This window comes from Maylandia zebra, linkage group LG22 (assembly GCF_041146795.1).
Source record: "Maylandia zebra isolate NMK-2024a linkage group LG22, Mzebra_GT3a, whole genome shotgun sequence".
In the NCBI taxonomy this organism is placed as follows: domain Eukaryota; kingdom Metazoa; phylum Chordata; class Actinopteri; order Cichliformes; family Cichlidae; genus Maylandia; species Maylandia zebra.
The window spans coordinates 11806647-11824514 of record NC_135187.1 but is presented as its reverse complement, the minus strand read 5'-3'; the positions used below and the strand labels follow the sequence as shown (position 1 = coordinate 11824514).

Genomic DNA, 17868 nt, shown 5'->3' with positions numbered 1-17868 from the left:
AGTGCAATCAAACGTTGAGTTTATTAACAGCCCGGAGAAAACATCAACATATGTCTTCTGACCAAAATACATGTTGTGGACACTTATAAAGCAGTGGGGTACACGCCCCCCCAATGACAGATTAAAATAGGTTCCAGACATTAGTCACAGGTAATCATACATTTTTAATGGCTATAAGCAGACATAGAACTTCTCTTTTCTATAACACCTTCCATACAAGGTAGTAAACTTCAAGCCCTCAGGGTCTCTGAGGCTAATTATTGACTCTGCTCATCTGTTACCAAGTAGAATAAAATGCAACAGGTTTGCAACAAGAAGCTGGAAACATTTGGGCCTCTGCTCAGGCCTATTCCTAGATTATATGTATTATATGTACTGTAAGCATGCATTGCAGTTATCCTTCTATGTTCTAGTTTCCCTCAGCATGTATCACCTGGACAGTCACGCCAGTGAAGCTTAAGACCCTTAATGAACCGAACATCAACTCAAAATAAGCACAGATATGCAATGTGTATAAAATACTTCTAACTGTACTTGTAATAAAAGTTAACATAATGGAAGGATCCTCAAATGGACATCTTCAATAAACAACTGTAATGCAGTATCAAAACTGTGAGAAATATTATTAGATGAAATAATGCTGTAAAGAATATTATTAATGCAATTATAATGATGCAGATTATATGGCAGCAATAAAAGAATTTCTGTATCGCCACACTATGCTGAACAACACATCAAACCTTGGAACAGATGGGCTGCGGTAACAGAAGATCACGCTGGGTACCATTTCTGTCAGCTAAGAAAAAGTAACTACGAATTCCATCAAAATATCTGATCAAAATTGGACAATTGGGAAAAGGTTTCCTGATATGATGAATCTTGATTTCTGCTGCAATATTCAGATGGAAGGGTCACATTTGATATAAACAACATGAATGGATCCATCCTGGTCAGTATCAGTAAAACAGGTTAGTAGTGGTAGTGTAATGGTTTGGGGGCACACTTGACATCACATTTCCAACCCTTTATTATCACAATGTACTAATTGTCTGATCACTGCTTCCAACATGATAACGGGATGTCACGAAGCTGAAATCATGGACCAAAATCTTTGAGGAATGTTTCTAGCACCTTGTTGAATCTATGGTAATAGCAAGGTGTACTTAAATAAAATAGGGACTGTGTATTAGAGTCATTGGTCATTCACCATGTAAATATAAAACAAAGTCTGGTACATCAGGCACACCACAACTACTGAGGCTGTTGTATAGTTATGTGGCAGTGTGCCATAGATGGAATAATTCACTCTTGTTTAATTGTTAATTGCTATATGCAGTGACAATTTAATGCTTATTTTAATCTTTTAGCATCTCTTAGAAGCGCCTCATTATTTTTTCCATAAAGCTCTGCTGTCTCCATGAAGACTAAACAAACTCCATTTGAGTAAAAGTGAAATGTACTGTAGTGACACGCAAGCTAAACGTTATTACCATAAAACAGCTTTACAGATGATAATGAAAAAGAAAAAAATGAAAGGAAAAATTGCTGTTGCTAATTTCACTGCCTTGCAACACAGCTGCCATCATAGTTTTTGAGTTGTCCTGATCAGTTGCCTAGTTGTCAGTATGTTGCCTTCTAATTGTCAAGGCTAAGAAAAAACAGTCACCGTCCAAGTACATTTTTTTGAATCCAGTGGCTGGTTCGACAGCTTGCATTCAAAATCGATTCCAAACTTTAAGACCTTCACTCATCGCATTCCTTAGTCTTTAGATAATATTCTTCACGTACATTTCCCATTCTGTCCTGCCATATCAGATAAAATTAAGTCCTGTGCAACAGCAAGCTGACACCTGATACAAGCCGATGAATGCTGATATCGCCATGTTTTCTTCACATTAACTCACACAATCAGATTTTGGACATAAACAGAAACATGCCTTTGTGTCAGTCTGAGCAAACCACTCAGGCTGGTTAAAGCGCAGCATGCTTGTCAGCACTCCATAACGATATTAGGCTTTGGAAACTGATATCAGACAGCAAAGCAACTTTAATTAGCAATAACTAATTTAGCTTGACTACTTGGACCACCGTTTGACATCAATTACTATAGAGTTCTTTTATTGTTGGCCTCAGATAGGGTGCATTGTTCAGCGGACATACATCAGAAAAGACAAAGTAAGCCGAGCTCTATCTTCTTACTTACTTTGTTAATTTCACTGCTGGCAAGTGCTGTTTGCTCGCTCCATCTTAATGTGATTCCAGCTCGCTGCCATTTGTCTCGTAGTATTTTCTTCTTCAGTAATGGGGCCAGTTGGTCCTCCTAACTTTGGAAAAGAGCATGACATCAGCAGATGGTTATTTTCTGGACTTAACCTGCTGGTGGAATCAAAAACACAGTGAGTCAGTGTGTAGGTGTGTGCAACATGAGATCATATGTGAGAGAGCAATAAATAAGTCCAGCTAATACTATGCTTTGGGTCTGTTCAGCTGCATGCTGGTTGGCAACAAAGCACTTTTAAAGTTGAATGTCACACACAATCTGACATACATTCACATCTTGGATTGCATGCTGCTTCGTATGGGGCGCTGTTTGTAAACTGAAACATGCCGAAATTAACAGCAACATTTTTCCACATTTAGCTCTAAATCTTACAAAAACATGTTTTTTCGAGTCATTTTTTACAACATTTAGTATAATATTTGTAACTTTTCATATTTAAAACAGGATTTTAAATGTTAAATCTAAATGCTAAATGTTAAATGTAAATATTATATTTAAATGTAAATGTTAAATGTTAAATGTAAATATTATATTTAAATGTAAATGTTAAATGTTAAATGTAAATATTATATATAAATCTAAATGTTAAATGTTAAATCTAAATGTTATATATAAATCTAAATGTTAAATGTTAAATCTAAATGTTATATATAAATCTAAATGTTAAATGTTAAATCTAAATATTATATATAAATCTAAATGTTAAATGTTAAATCTAAATGTTAAATGTTAAATCTAAATGTTATATATAAATCTAAATGTTAAATGTTAAATCTAAATGTTATATATAAATCTAAATGTTAAATGTTAAATCTAAATGTTATATATAAATCTAAATGTTAAATGTTAAATCTAAATGTTACGGGAAACTAAATATTTAGCTAATATGCAAATTTATTGTACGGGTCAACGGAAATACCAAAATAAAAGCTTCAAGAAAACCTCCCGCGCTAAAGTGTGCCGGTCGCGGTCAGGTTCTGTGTTTGCGCTCCTCTTACGGTCACTTTTGACTGCCATGAGCTGCTTCGACTATTCCCTACCAGCATGTCCAGCGATTTAGCTGAAAACATTGGAAGAGCCGTTTTGTCGGCCATCCAACGATTCAGCGGTAATGCACCCTCGACCTCACAAACGCCGCAGCACTTGGTAAGTTTATTGTATAGCATTTTGGACGGGTTGATAGCAGTGTTAGCAAAACTAGCAAAGCTAAATTACTTAGCTAGTCCTCAATTATTTCATTTGGTAGGCAGCAGACAGAGATCGAACATCATACAACTCTATTTATTTATTTGGTAGGTAGGTAACAGTCGTTCTTGATGTAAATGTTTCCTTAGGAATCCAGCAATGCACCTGGACCAAGTAGACCTGCCGTCTCCACTGGGATACCATACTGCTCGGTAGGCCTTCTTACACATATCATTTAATTCATTTATCATGAAATTTCCCCTTGTGGGACTAATAAAGGTATGTTATCTCATCTTAGCTGACTGGTTTTGATATACAGTCAGGTTCATAAGTAGTTGGATACAGACACATTTTCTAATGTTGCTTCTGTACATTACCAGAATGAATTAAAAATGAAACTACTCCAATGCAGTTGAAGTGCAGACTTTAAGTTTTAATTCAGTGGGTTGGACTAAATGAATGCATAAAAATGTGAGAGGGAAAAATTAATTTGTAAACACAATCCTATCATTTCAGAGGCTCTAAAGTAATTAGACAAATTAAATAACTGAAAATAAAATGATAATTTCTATTACTTTATTCAAAACCCTTTGTTGGCAATGACAGCCTGAAGTCTTGAAGTCATGGACACCACCAGATGCTGGCATTCCTCCTTACTAAGGCTCTGCCAGGCCTTTACTGCATTGCCTTTCAGTTGCTGTTTGTTTGTGGGCCTTTCTGTCCTAAATTTAGTCTTCAACAACTGAAATGTATGCTCAATTGGGTTAAAATCCAGTGACTGACTTGGCCATTCAAGAATATTCTATTTCTTTACTTTATTAAAGTCATGGGGTGCTTGGACTGTATGTTTTGGGTCATCTTCCATCTTTATTATTAAATGCTTCCCAATCAATGTGACTACTTTTAGCTGGACTTAAGCAGACAAGTATGTATCTGAACACATTCAGCTGCTTCAGTCCCGTGTCACATATTCAGTAAACACTACCAGTGCCACTGGCAGCCATGCACGCCCAAACCATCACACTGCCTCTGCCATGTTTTACAGATGATGTGGTATGCTTTGGATCATGAGTCGTTCCACCCTTCTCCATACTTTTTTCTTGCCATCATTCTGGTAGAGGTTGATCTTGGTTTTATCTGTCCAAAGAATGTTTTTCCAAAATTTAGCTGGCTTTTACTAGATGTTTTTTTTTTTTTTTTTTTTTTTTTTTTTAAGTCCATTCTAGCCTTTCTATTCTTGAGGCTTATGAGTGGCTTGCACCTTGCAGTGAACCCTCTGTATTAGGGCTGTTTGATATGACAATATGAAAACATCTATCATTTCATATTATACGCTATCATTTGTTCTGTGGTGTCGCAAAATAAATTTTACGTCAATATTTTTCATCGTTTTGATGGTCACTGTAGTGGCTGTATTAATTTCTTAATTTTCTTTTTTCTGTTATGTTCTCTTTGACCGCATGTTGTCTGTTCACAGTAAAATTTTCAAAATGCAAACACTACGTCTCAAATCAATTCCAGGCCTTTTATCTGCTTAATTGGTAATGACATCATCATTTTAATATGGATACCCTAAATTAAAGCTTAGTCTGCACATCATGTCCATGATATAATTTTGATTGGAATATGTTTCAGTAAACGGGCAACAAAATAAAACTTGTTAGGGTCCAAATACACACTGACCTAATTGCAGGCCTTTGCTACTCTAATTGAGTGCTCAAAGCACTTTATACAACAGATCTCATTTACCCATTCACATGCACAGATTAATACAAGCACTTTTTCTGTCCAACATTCGCACACAGTCATAGTCGGATAAACTCATTGGGAGCTCTAGATTAGAGCACCTGGGAACTGAATCACCAACTTGACCAACAATCACCAAATGCTAATCTACAAGATACAAAAGGTTCAGTTTTCTGTGTAATGGGTAGACAATAGTAAGATGGTCTGAGTCTACAGTTTGTTTGTTTGTTTTTAATGAACAGATAACAGAAACCTTACGGATGTATTGTAATGCATAGGTGTCTATCTGTATCTGTGTTTGAATTCATTTCAGGTTCCTCTTCCATCAGTTCCTCAAGCTCATGCTACGCGCTCACATTTTGTGAGAAAAAACAAGACCTGCAAACACTATACAAAAGATGTTGTGTGCTTGCCCTTGTCTTCAGCATCAACGTTTCTCATACCGAGAGGAGATTCACGAGCAAAACTAGCACAAGAAGGCCTTATTGGGAAGATCTCCTTTACATCTGACTGGTCTGAAGCACAACTTGGAGAAGAAATAGCAGCAATCTTCAGAAGAACATTTGCACTGTCAACTGGCCAGACATTCCCTTTTGAGTATTTGAGTACAATTAGAGGATGTAAACGACTAATGAAACCAAATGTTTCTAGCAGTTTTCTTTGGGGTGGCCAAGAAGTTGGCTCGATTTGTTCCACCACCTGCCTCTATATAATGGCAGGGATACAAAAACCTGCACAGGTAAACATTTTATATTGCAGTGCAGAAATATTTATTGTCTAAAAAGTGAGTGTGTTCCCTTAACATAATTTTATTAATTGTATTAATTAATATTGCAGTTTCAGCAGGTGTAAACAGTTTTTAGTGCAGCCATGTGCCTCTGTGTTACCAGTGATTTGGTGCAACTGTATTTGATTTTATGTAGAACATGCTTTCTTTTCCCTCAGGAGGAACCAGAAGAGCTGTCTGATAGTGACTTTGAAAGTCCAGTCTGCCGGAGAAGACGAGGTATGTGATGTGAATGAAAACCTAGTGAGGTTCTAAGCTCGATGACCAGTTAGATTTTGTTACTGCAGTGCGTAATAATTCCTGGGGGGTTTGTTTGATGAGAGCATCGTTAATTTGTCCGATTGGGGCGATCGTGGCTCAAGAGTTGGGAGTTTGCCTTGTAATCGGAAGGTTGCCGGTTCGAGCCCCGGCTCGGACAGTCTCGGTCGTTGTGTCCTTGGGCAAGACACTTCACCTACCGCCTACTGGTGTTGGCCAGAAGGGCCGATGGCGCGATATGGCAGCCTCGCCTCTGTCAGTCTGCCCCAGGGCAGCTGTGGCTACAACTGTAGCTTGCCTTCACCAGTGTGTGAATGGGTGGATGACTGGGTGTGTAAAGCGCTTTGGGGTCCTTAGGGGGGACTAGTAAAAGTGCTATACAAATACAGGCCATTTACCATTTTAATGTTTACGAATTATCACAGGTGATTACAGCCAAGGAGGAATATGTGCCCAACTTTCACTTAAACTAATATAAGGATATATAAAGGCTGTTAACATTATGAAGCAAGTCATGCTGACCTTCTTTCCTTTGTTCAGTGCATCATGCGTTGTCTACAACACCAGGTGAAAGTGAGGCCAAGCATCAGGAAACAGAGAGCTGCATTCAAGAGAGTGAAAATGAGGGACAGGCAGAGGGACAGCAGATGTTTCCATATAATGTGGCAGAATTTGTGTAAGCTGTTGTCTAGGGGTTAAAGAAATCCTTCATTTTAGATGTTGTTTAGGATATTGTTTTGATGCAAGTTTCCAATTTGCATGTTTGGGGTTTTTTTGCTGAATGACTGCAACTTTAGGATTTACATTTAATTTTTTTTTTTTTTTTTTAATGATGTAGTGTGAGAAATTCTTCAAGGCTGACATGTTTTATGATTTCTAATATCTCTTATCTACTTAGCCCTATTTTTCTGGAGGAAGATGAAGCTCTTGAAAAGGCAATTCAGCGTAGCCTCCTAGAAGAGTCTGATAGACAGAGTGAAGTTCATATTTCAAGGTAAGATTTGAAAGTAACCTTTGATAATTGAATATTTTATTTGCATCTTTACTTGCATCATTTTTTTGCAGTTACACAATTACAAAGGTAATTGCTCATTTCTGACTAATTTAATATGGACTATCACAACATAATTATATGTTGTAACTGTGCACTTGAGTCAAATGTACAGCAAATTTCCATTTTTCCCCAAGATCTGTTTGTCATTGTCCCTTTTTTATATAGGTCTTTTAAGAAGCTCAGCAAAGAAGAAATTGAAGGTCTTCTTAGAGCTCATAGTGAGAAAGTCATTACACCAGGAACAAGACAACTCCATATCAGTCGAGCCAATGTGTGGTCGACTGCTTTGCGTCAGTTCAAGAGACCCAAGTTTGCAGAAAGCTGTGAGATGCTTTATGTCACATTTGCAAGCGATGAACATGATACAGAGGAAGATGCTGCTGACCTTGGGGGGGCCAAGGCGGGAGTTTTTCCGTTTACTGGTGAAGGCCATCTTTCAGGACAGTGGTGCTTTTGAAGGTAATAGGATTTCACAGTCAAACTAACTAACTTACTTACTTACTCAAGGCCTAAAGGCTTGTTGACGACACTCGTTTTTATAATGTTACAAACGCAACAACCACCTGATCTGAACATTGTTTGACAGAACATTAACAAGTTAATAAATGACTACAGATAATAAATCTGTTATGTTCTGTGTGTCTGAAACAGTAAAAAAAAAAAAAAAAAAAGTAATACATTTTTGTCTGTCAATCTCAAGATATCAGTTTGGGGTCTGTACAGAATATACTTTTTTGTGTGTTATTTTTCAGCTACACCAAATGGATGCACACTGAAATTTAACATCCTACACTTGCAAAATGGAGTATATCGAACCATTGGCAGGATGTTGTCCACGATAATAGTGCAAGGTGGAGAAGCACCTGCCTTTCTCTCTCCACATGTAGTAGACTACATTGTGTCAGGAGACATTCTTCAAGTACACCTAACACCGGATGATATAGGTGACCCTGAGTTAAGAGAGAATCTGAAAAAGGTGAATTGCAATATTATAACAAGAATATTGTAATATTTCCTATATTCACAAGTCTTCTGGTCTTCTTTTATAATATATAATAAATACACTTTTGGTTATTAGAGGCAATTCCATGTATTATATTTTCAATTTGTTTCCTTTTTGTTAAAAAAAAAAAATATTGGTGAAATACAGCCAAATAAACCAAAACAAAAACGTTTCGAGTCCAATTAAAATGAACCATCTGCAGTATTTGTGTACACTGGTAAAAAACAAACATTTAAAGTGTTTTTCTTAAATATTTAGGTTGTAAATGCAACAACTCAACATGATTTGGAGGAAGCAGTCAGCTGCTGCGACTCATGGCGATATCAAGTTGAAGGTCTTCCACTCACAGTCACCATGGCCAATAAAGATCTGTTTGTGAAAAATGCAGCTCTATACCTTGCAGTTCTGCAACGGCAAAGCTGTTTCGATCAACTAACTGATGGCTTGTCCTACTATGGAGTGAGAGTTATATTTTTTCTGTATCAATTGGTCATTATTTTATAATCATTTAGAGTGAGCTACTTTTTATATTTAAAACTGGAATTTAACCATTATTTAAACTTTTCTGTCTAGATTTTATCACTCCTGAGAGAGAACCCCAGTTTGCGTGTTCTGCTTGACCTATCGGGGGAGGACAAAGATCTGACAGCCAGTTTAATTGCTGGGGTTCTCAGGCCAAGCTATTCTGTCCTTGGGAGCAACAGAAGAGTTAGAGAGGAGCTGATGGTGGTCAAATTTCGGGAATTTCTCCAGTGTGTCGAAAGTAAGCAGAAATTCACATAATGTAGTCTGGCCATGAAACAATTCGGGACACTAAAGTAAAACTTTGTCTTTTTATGTCACATGCGCGCACACAAAACAGGAATAAAGATGTATGATAGCTTACAACTGACAAGCAAGGCAAAGACAGAACCTCTGTATTTTTTATAAAAACATTAGCCATCATTTAGTTGTTAGCTCAAGCTTAAACTATTTTAGTGTCCCCAGGTTAACGGTGGTTTTTCTTTGTTTTTAGATGAAGAGCTGAGAGACTCACTTGGAGAAAGGACTCTTACCAAGGATGAAGAGGCATTTGTGAAGGCTTTGAGGCCTGGTCACAGCTTGGCTTTTGCCACCGGGAGCAGCAAGGTTCCAGCCATAGGTTTTCAACCAGCTCCTAAAATAACATTCATTCACGATGAAAGCAAACATCTCCCGATTGCACACACATGTGCAAATGAGCTTCAGCTTTTTGTGAATGAAACAATGGCTGATGATGATGCTTTTCATTACTGCTTCTTAGTAGCACTCATGAATGGAGCTTTATTCAGCACCATCTAAACATGTTCCAAAAAAAGTGAAATTAAAATGGTGGGTTTGTTAACTCTAATCCTGTTCATTAATTGTAGTTTCAAGTAACTTTGCTTCATACAAGATAGTTGAAATAAATTCTGACTGCATTTAATGTTGAAATGTAATTTTCAAAGCTTCAATAGATTTATAAAAATGCTAACTCTGTATTTTCAACGACAAATCAATAAAGTCACTGGTGTAATACAATAATTTTATTAAGCTCTTCTTTTTTAAACAAGGACACTTCAAAACAGTTTATGCACAGAGTATACTAAACATGCTTTGTAGAACAAGCCAGGATTACTTAGACATCTAACAGCAACATTTATTAAGACTATTGCAACTTTACAATGATTAAAACAATACTGTAGATAATCTTGTGAATTGATTTAAAGACTGACTGTTCCGTGTTGATAATTTTCACTGTTATACTGTATTACAGTGTGAATTTGATCTTTACTTCAATCTGAATAACTGGTTTTACCCATAAACTAAAAGTGGTTGTAGCCTTCTGAATAGCCTATGAGTCACTGTCAGTCATTAACTCTGAGTCCTTATGTGGCAGGAGGCATCACTGCTAGAGGGGAGGGGCTTCTGCAGTAGTACAAAAACTGCATTTGCTGTACAGCATTTAAGAATATTAAGTGTCATCACTCTTTAGAACATCACTGGTATCCTGTGGTTGAGGTCACACATTTACAAGTTTGTTAAAAATATACTGCTGTGTTCGTTGAAACAATGTTTTACCATTATTGTTGTCTTCTTCAAAAGGGTGAATGCTTGTATATAGCTCTTGTAAATCGCTGTCATTTAATGGGACAAACCTACTTTCAGAGTTTGACAAGGAGGGTATGGAGACCTCTGCTGTAGAAAGTTCTGGGTTGTGACGATGAGACACATGAGTTCCGCAGGCAAAAAGCTGGATGGGAGTTCTATTACCTTCAGTGGAAACAGAGTGATTGTTATATCCAGCTTTGAATTCCTTCAAAGTGCGGTTGATTCGTGGTAGAAACACATAATGAAGGCAAAATAGGTCTGTTGCATTTTCTAAGTCTAGGATACCAAGTGATTCCAATTCATAAAATATAGGTGCATAAATGCGGCTACAGTTGTTGTTGTTGTTGTTGTGGTTGAAACGCTCAATCCTCTGGTTGTGCACAGAACTTCCCATTAAGACAGAGCTTTCACCCCTGCTTGCTCGCATGTCCTCCCAAATCTGAGCATTCTCTCCTCCGTGATCAGTCCTGATATGCAGGGGTCTGCCAAATTGTCCAACAGCTGCAGTAAAGAGGGCTTTCACAGTCTCAGCTCGATTATTGCTGGAGCACTGAAGAAACATCAACATCCTGCTGTATCCATCTATTGCACCATGAACAACAAACTTCCAACGAATCAGTTTGTGATTTCCATCTATGTGCCATATGAAATTTGGATGAGGCACAGAATATACTCGCCAAGCAACTGCAGTTCTTCTCCTGGATAGAACACCAGCCGAGTCCACCCTCCGCAGTGACTTTCTTACGCGCCATCTTTGAACCACTATGTTTTTGGAACGCAGATGACCCATCAGCATCACTTCTCCAACATTTGGATGTTCAGTTTTTATTTGGGACACTATCTGATCTAACTCATGGTCACTGATTACATTGAATTTTGACTCTGAGATATTATAGTCTTGCAGTAACTTATACAGAGTGGGCCTGGAGATGGAAAGGATAGATGCAGCTTCAGTAAAAGATGTTTTCAGGGAAAGAACATTTTCCAATTCCTCTTTGGAAATCTGAAGCCTTCCTTGGTAACCATCCTAGAACACGGCACAGAAAATCTCAATGAGCACAATTCTATAACAAAAGATGGGTAATTTGAGGCAATTGTACTGTGACAGATTAGCTAGAGTAATATTTTATCAATAGTTTTAAAATATGAAAGTGAGCAATCAAAAGACACTTCACAGCAAAAACAGTAATAAAATATGACGTAAAACTTGTGAATGTTGTTGGTGGTGATGTGACACTGCTAGTGATGGACCCCTAAGAAGATGAAATGTATGTAGAATCAGAATCATTACTTTGACAGGATTTAATTTAAGGTGACATATTACACCAAAGAAAAAACAAAAATTAGTCAGCTAAATGATATGTGTAAGAAGGCCTACCGAGCAGTATGGTATCCCAGTGGAGACGGCAGGTCTACTTGGTCCAGGTGCATTGCTGGATTCCTAAGGAAACATTTACATCAAGAACGACTGTTACCTACCTACCAAATAAATAAATAGAGTTGTATGATGTTCGATCTCTGTCTGCTGCCTACCAAATGAAATAATTGAGGACTAGCTAAGTAATTTAGCTTTGCTAGTTTTGCTAACACTGCTATCAACCCGTCCAAAATGCTATACAATAAACTTACCAAGTGCTGCGGCGTTTGTGAGGTCGAGGGTGCATTACCGCTGAATCGTTGGATGGCCGACAAAACGGCTCTTCCAATGTTTTCAGCTAAATCGCTGGACATGCTGGTAGGGAATAGTCGAAGCAGCTCATGGCAGTCAAAAGTGACCGTAAGAGGAGCGCAAACACAGAACCTGACCGCGACCGGCACACTTTAGCGCGGGAGGTTTTCTTGAAGCTTTTATTTTGGTATTTCCGTTGACCCGTACAATAAATTTGCATATTAGCTAAATATTTAGTTTCCCGTAACATTTAGATTTAACATTTAACATTTAGATTTATATATAACATTTAGATTTAACATTTAGATTTATATATAACATTTAGATTTAACATTTAACATTTAGATTTATATATAATATTTAGATTTAACATTTAACATTTAGATTTATATATAACATTTAGATTTAACATTTAACATTTAGATTTATATATAATATTTACATTTAACATTTAACATTTACATTTAAATATAATATTTACATTTAACATTTAACATTTACATTTAAATATAATATTTACATTTAACATTTAGCATTTAGATTTAACATTTAACATTTAGATTTAGCATTTAGATTTAACATTTAAAATCCTGTTTTAAATATGAAAAGTTACAAATATTATACTAAATGTTGTAAAAAATGACTCGAAAAAACATGTTTTTGTAAGATTTAGAGCTAAATGTGGAAAAATGTTGCTGTTAATTTCGGCATGTTTCAGTTTACAAACGGCGCCCCATAGCTTCGTGTCTCTTTATTTTTTGGCTGATGTAGGACAATCTAACAGGTGGACAGGTGGAGAATAAGCCTAAATCTTTAGCATCATACATTTACCCCTAGCATACCTTAAAAAATGGCGAGGAAGGAATCTGATAAGTCTTGTGAACAAGAGTTTATGTTCCTCTGTCCACCCTACGTACACCTTCTCACAGCTCTGTTTGTGAAAATTATGAAGTATGATATAGCTAACAGGAGACAGAGCAGGTTTTTGTCAGCTCTGTCATAGTGGTAATCCTTTAATGGACAGAAGGTTAGTCTCCCGAGAGCTCGAGAATGTACACAAAGACTTTACCATGTCAGGTGCTGTATACTATAGAGACTCTTGAGAGAACATCTATTTTAAAAACGTGCGTTATCTACGAGTGATGAAACAGTGAAAATGGAAAGGAGAATACTGGCTCTTTTAAAATGTGTTAATAAACGGTACTAGTGGGCTGCTAAATCAGTCACCAACTGTTTAAAAACATGTAAAAGATAAGATAAAGAACACAAAGTTTAAAAAAAAATCCTGTGAATAGTGACACAAAGGTGAATTTTATGAACAGTTCTTATAGTTTATAAAGAGATCATCAGATCAGAGCATCATTTATGCATCTTTAGTATTTTTAGAGGAATGACATGGCATGTTAGCTTAACAAAGAAGATAGTGGCCTGGTCACATTGCACAGAGTAGCAATAAGTTGAAGAGTTTATCTGAGAGCTTTGAACACATATTTGTAACATTCAGTCACTTTTAGTAATAGATTATTATTATTCAATTCATCCATCCATCCATTCGCTTCCGCTTATCCTTTTCAGGGTCGCGGGGGGCGCTGGAGCCTATCCCAGCTGTCATAGGGTGAGAGGCAGGGTACACCCTGGACAGGTCGCCAGTCTGTCGCAGGGCCAACACACAGGGACAGACAACCATTCACACTCACATTCATACCTAGTGACAATTTGGATTATCCAATTAACCTATCCCCACAAGCTGCATGTCTTTGGACGGTGGGAGGAAGCCGGAGTACCCGGAGGGAACCCACGCAAACACGGGGAGAACATGCAAACTCCACACAGAAAGACCGCGGCCTGATGTTGGAATTGAACTCAGGACCTTCTTGCTGTGCGGCAACAGTGCTAACCACCGTGCCACCATGCTGCCTTATTATTCAATTCAATTCAATTTTATTTATACAAAGCCAAATCACAACACCTCAAGGCGCTTTATATAGTAAGGTAGACCCTACAATAATACATACAGAGAAAAACCCATCATATGACCCCCTATGAGCAAGCACTTTTAACAGGAAGAAAGCTCTGGCAGAACCAGGGTCAGGGAGGGGCGGCCATCTGCTGTGACCGGTTGGGGTGAGAGAAGGAAGGCAGGATAAAGACATGCTGTGGAAGAGAGACAGATTATTAGCAAATATGATTCAAAGGGGGCAGCACGGTGGTTAGCACTGTTGCCGCACAGCGAGAAGGTCCTGAGTTCAATTCCACCATCAGGCCGGGGTCTTTCTGTGTGGAGTTTGCATGTTCTCCCTGTGTCTGCGTGGGTTCCCTCCGGGTACTCCGGTTTCCCCCCACCATCCAAAGACATGCAGTTTGTGCGGATAGGTTAATTGGATAATCCAAATTGCCACTAGGTGTGAATGTGAGTGTAAATGGTTGTCTGACCCTATGTGTTGGCCCTGCGACAGACTGGCGACCTGTCCAGGGTGTACCCCGCCTCCCGCCCTATGACAGCTGGGATAGGCTCCAGCGCCCCCCGTGACCCTGAAAAAGGATAAGTGGAAGCGAATGGATGGATGGATTCAAAGCTTTCTGCTCTATTAATACACAGTGAGTGAGAAAGGTGACTGAAGAAGAAATACTCCATGCATCATGGGAATGAATTGCCCAGCAACATACACCTATTACAGCATAACTAAGGGAGGATTCAGGGTCACCTGATCCAGCTCTAACTATATGCTTTAGCAAAAAGGAACGTTTTAAGCCTAATCTTAAAAGTAGAGATAGTGTCTGTCTCCTTAATCCAAACTGGAAGCTGCAAAATGATGCATTGATTCTTTATTTTTTTAATGCAATTGAAACAGGTTTACAGAAAAATTAAATCATTATTTAAACTCCTACAGATCATCAAGCACGATGAAAGTCCAAGATTATAGACAACTGCTAATGGTCAGATTTAAATAAGGGAAAGACCCGACACGCGGTTATTCTATTAGTACAGAAGGTCCATGCTACACTTTTTCTACTGCTAGGTTTACAATTAGAGGGGAACTGCTAAGGAATGACCAGGCGTGCTCAGTATCTTAATTTTGCTCTATTTTCTGTTTTGCATTTTCATATGTAATATTGCATTATGGTTTATACTTGTGTTGTGCTGCTGCTTGTTGGACATCATTTTTGCAAATGTTTTCATTCATTTTCCATTCATTTGTTTGAAATAAAGTACTTTTCAACCGTGAGTTAGAAAGATGCACAACAAATGCTCAAAAAATGTGTTTAGAATTATGAATAGGATTTGATTGAATGTTTAAAGAATTGTCTGGATATAATGGAACTTAATATGAAAACGCATTCCTTTAAACTGATGAATTTCTGTGTTTCTCAGATTCTCCCAAACTCTTTTTCGCTCCGTGTATGGTCTTATTCCAGTTTTTAATCACCTGTTGACAGCACACGATGACTCTTTATTTTTCTGTCTTTGTAACTCTGACATTAATCAGCCACTTGCTCCTTTATGATGGTGATGATATAGCTCCATGTTGCAAGCTTAGTTTATCTTCCAACTGGTTCATCATTTAACTTGATTGAATACATAGTCACTTTATTGGTCTTGTGTCTACCCAGTAATTCATTTTGAGCTTTGTTGCCAACAATATATAGAATATAGAATATGAAGGGTTTGTTTTTGTTAATATGAAGAATATTTGTCATCACCTGCCCAGGTGACTGCTGCACAATGTGCTGTCGCCACCTCAGAGTCATTGGCTTAGCCTGTGTTCCAGTATGTTCGATGACAGCAATGCAATATGAAAATATTTTTGTATGAAAAGTGCATTTCTATATTTCATATGTGGCAGCCTCATCATGTTTCTGTGTTTGCACTGGTTCACATAATGAAGAAATGTCACCACATATAAGGCGGCTGGACCAAACATGGACTGGGTTAAAAAAACACTGTTGTCAGCTGGTTTGCCCTTTTCCTCATTTTCACATCACATGTGCTCCCGCAGGAATCGAAAGGAATTAGGGTGTTCTGCTTTTGTTTTCTCGTTGCCTTTCACCACATCGATAACCGCTCCATATAACATAAAGTTTTCCAGAGTTTTCCTTTTTTCTTTCCAGTCTGTGTTGTGACGATGACACAACCGTACTGCAGATAAACTGAACAAAAAAATCCAATATGTGATTCACATCTTTTGACATATCTCAACTAAATCTTAGGTCATTACAGCAACTGGGATTAAAAAGGGCAACATTTTTATGTCTACAGTCAAATTCAATGTAGTTTGAAAAGCACAAGTCACACAATGACTTGCTAATGTGCCTGTAAAATGATGCTTTTACAAGCTCTTGATTAAAGTCAACCAAAACACGAGCGCAGAAACACTGGAACATTATTTGTTTTTACCATGTAGGGTGACTGTGTAATTTTTGCAGAGATATTACTTGGTAATCACACATACAGTATAAGTGGCAATAACACAGCATTGATTTTCTGCTGTGTGCTGCCAAACTCGCTACTGTGCCAAGATTTGATTTATAGCACTCTGAAAGGATATATTTTGTAAAGGATATGCTTTTAATATTATATTTTAATAACAGCCATTTGGAAAACAGGGCTCAACAGTACAGGGAGTGCAGAATTATTAGGCAAGTTGTATTTTTGAGGAATAATTTTATTATTGAACAACAATCATGTTCTCAATGAACCCAAAAAACTCATTAATATCAAAGCTGAATGTTTTTGGAAGTAGTTTTTAGTTTGTTTTTAGTTTTAGCTATTTTAGGGGGATATCTGTGTGTGCAGGTGACTATTACTGTGCATAATTATTAGGCAACTTAACAAAAAACAAATATATACCCATTTCAATTATTTATTTTTACCAGTGAAACCAATATAACATCTCCACATTCACAAATATACATTTCTGACATTCAAAAACAAAACAAAAACAAATCAGCGACCAATATAGCCACCTTTCTTTGCAAGGACACTCAAAAGCCTGCCATCCATGGATTCTGTCAGTGTTTTGATCTGTTCACTATCAACATTGCGTGCAGCAGCAACCACAGCCTCCCAGGCACTGTTCAGAGAGGTGTACTGTTTTCCCTCCTTGTAAATCTCACATTGATGATGGACCACAGGTTCTCAATGGGGTTCAGATCAGGTGAACAAGGAGGCCATGTCATTAGTTTTTCTTCTTTTATACCCTTTCTTGCCAGCCACGCTGTGGAGTACTTGGATGCGTGTGATGGAGCATTGTCCTGCATGGAAATCATGTTTTTCTTGAAGGATGCAGACTTCTTCCTGTACCACTGCTTGAAGAAGGTGTCTTCCAGAAACTGGCAGTAGGACTGGGAGTTGAGCTTGACTCCATCCTCAACCCGAAAAGGCCCCACAAGCTCATCTTTGATGATACCAGCCCAAACCAGTACTCCACCTCCACCTTGCTGGCGTCTGAGTCGGACTGGAGCTCTCTGCCCTTTACCAATCCAGCCACGGGCCCATCCATCTGGCCCATCAAGACTCACTCTCATTTCATCAGTCCATAAAACCTTAGAAAAACCAGTCTTGAGATATTTCTTGGCCCAGTCTTGATGTTTCAGCTTGTGTGTCTTGTTCAGTGGTGGTCGTCTTTCAGCCTTTCTTACCTTGGCCATGTCTCTGAGTATTGCACACCTTGTGCTTTTGGGCACTCCAGTGATGTTGCAGCTCTGAAATATGGCCAAACTGGTGGCAAGTGGCATCTTGGCAGCTGCACGCTTGAATTTTCTCAGTTCATGGGCA

At 37.9% G+C, this 17868-nt stretch overlaps 2 protein-coding genes across 7 annotated transcripts; one reads left to right on the top strand and one right to left on the bottom strand.

Annotated features, from left to right (window-relative positions):
- Positions 1–3084: 3084 nt before the first annotated feature.
- On the top strand, positions 3085–9815 carry LOC106676713 (G2/M phase-specific E3 ubiquitin-protein ligase). Of its 6 annotated transcripts, none has more exons than XM_076879559.1 (9): positions 3085–3427; positions 3616–3678; positions 6798–6933; positions 7156–7251; positions 7477–7770; positions 8064–8287; positions 8573–8773; positions 8888–9077; positions 9330–9815. In XM_076879559.1, the coding sequence occupies exons 5-9, from the start codon at positions 7581–7583 to the stop codon at positions 9632–9634; spliced, it is 1110 nt and encodes a 369-aa protein (XP_076735674.1). In that variant the 5' UTR covers positions 3085–3427; positions 3616–3678; positions 6798–6933; positions 7156–7251; positions 7477–7580; the 3' UTR covers positions 9635–9815. The 6 variants fall into 6 exon arrangements, with proteins under 6 accessions (XP_076735674.1, XP_076735673.1, XP_076735677.1 ...); XM_076879562.1 differs by lacking the exons at positions 3085–3427; positions 3616–3678 and adding exons at positions 5758–5951; positions 6158–6218; XM_076879558.1 differs by having other exon boundaries at positions 6798–7251.
- Positions 9816–9877: 62 nt separating this feature from the next.
- LOC106675119 (uncharacterized) lies at positions 9878–12340 on the bottom strand. The gene is made up of 3 exons (XM_024806489.2): positions 12053–12340; positions 11802–11864; positions 9878–11450 (listed from the first exon to the last, which is right to left on the bottom strand). The coding sequence occupies exons 1-3, from the start codon at positions 12152–12154 to the stop codon at positions 10335–10337; spliced, it is 1281 nt and encodes a 426-aa protein (XP_024662257.2). The 5' UTR covers positions 12155–12340; the 3' UTR covers positions 9878–10334.
- Positions 12341–17868: the final 5528 nt, after the last annotated feature.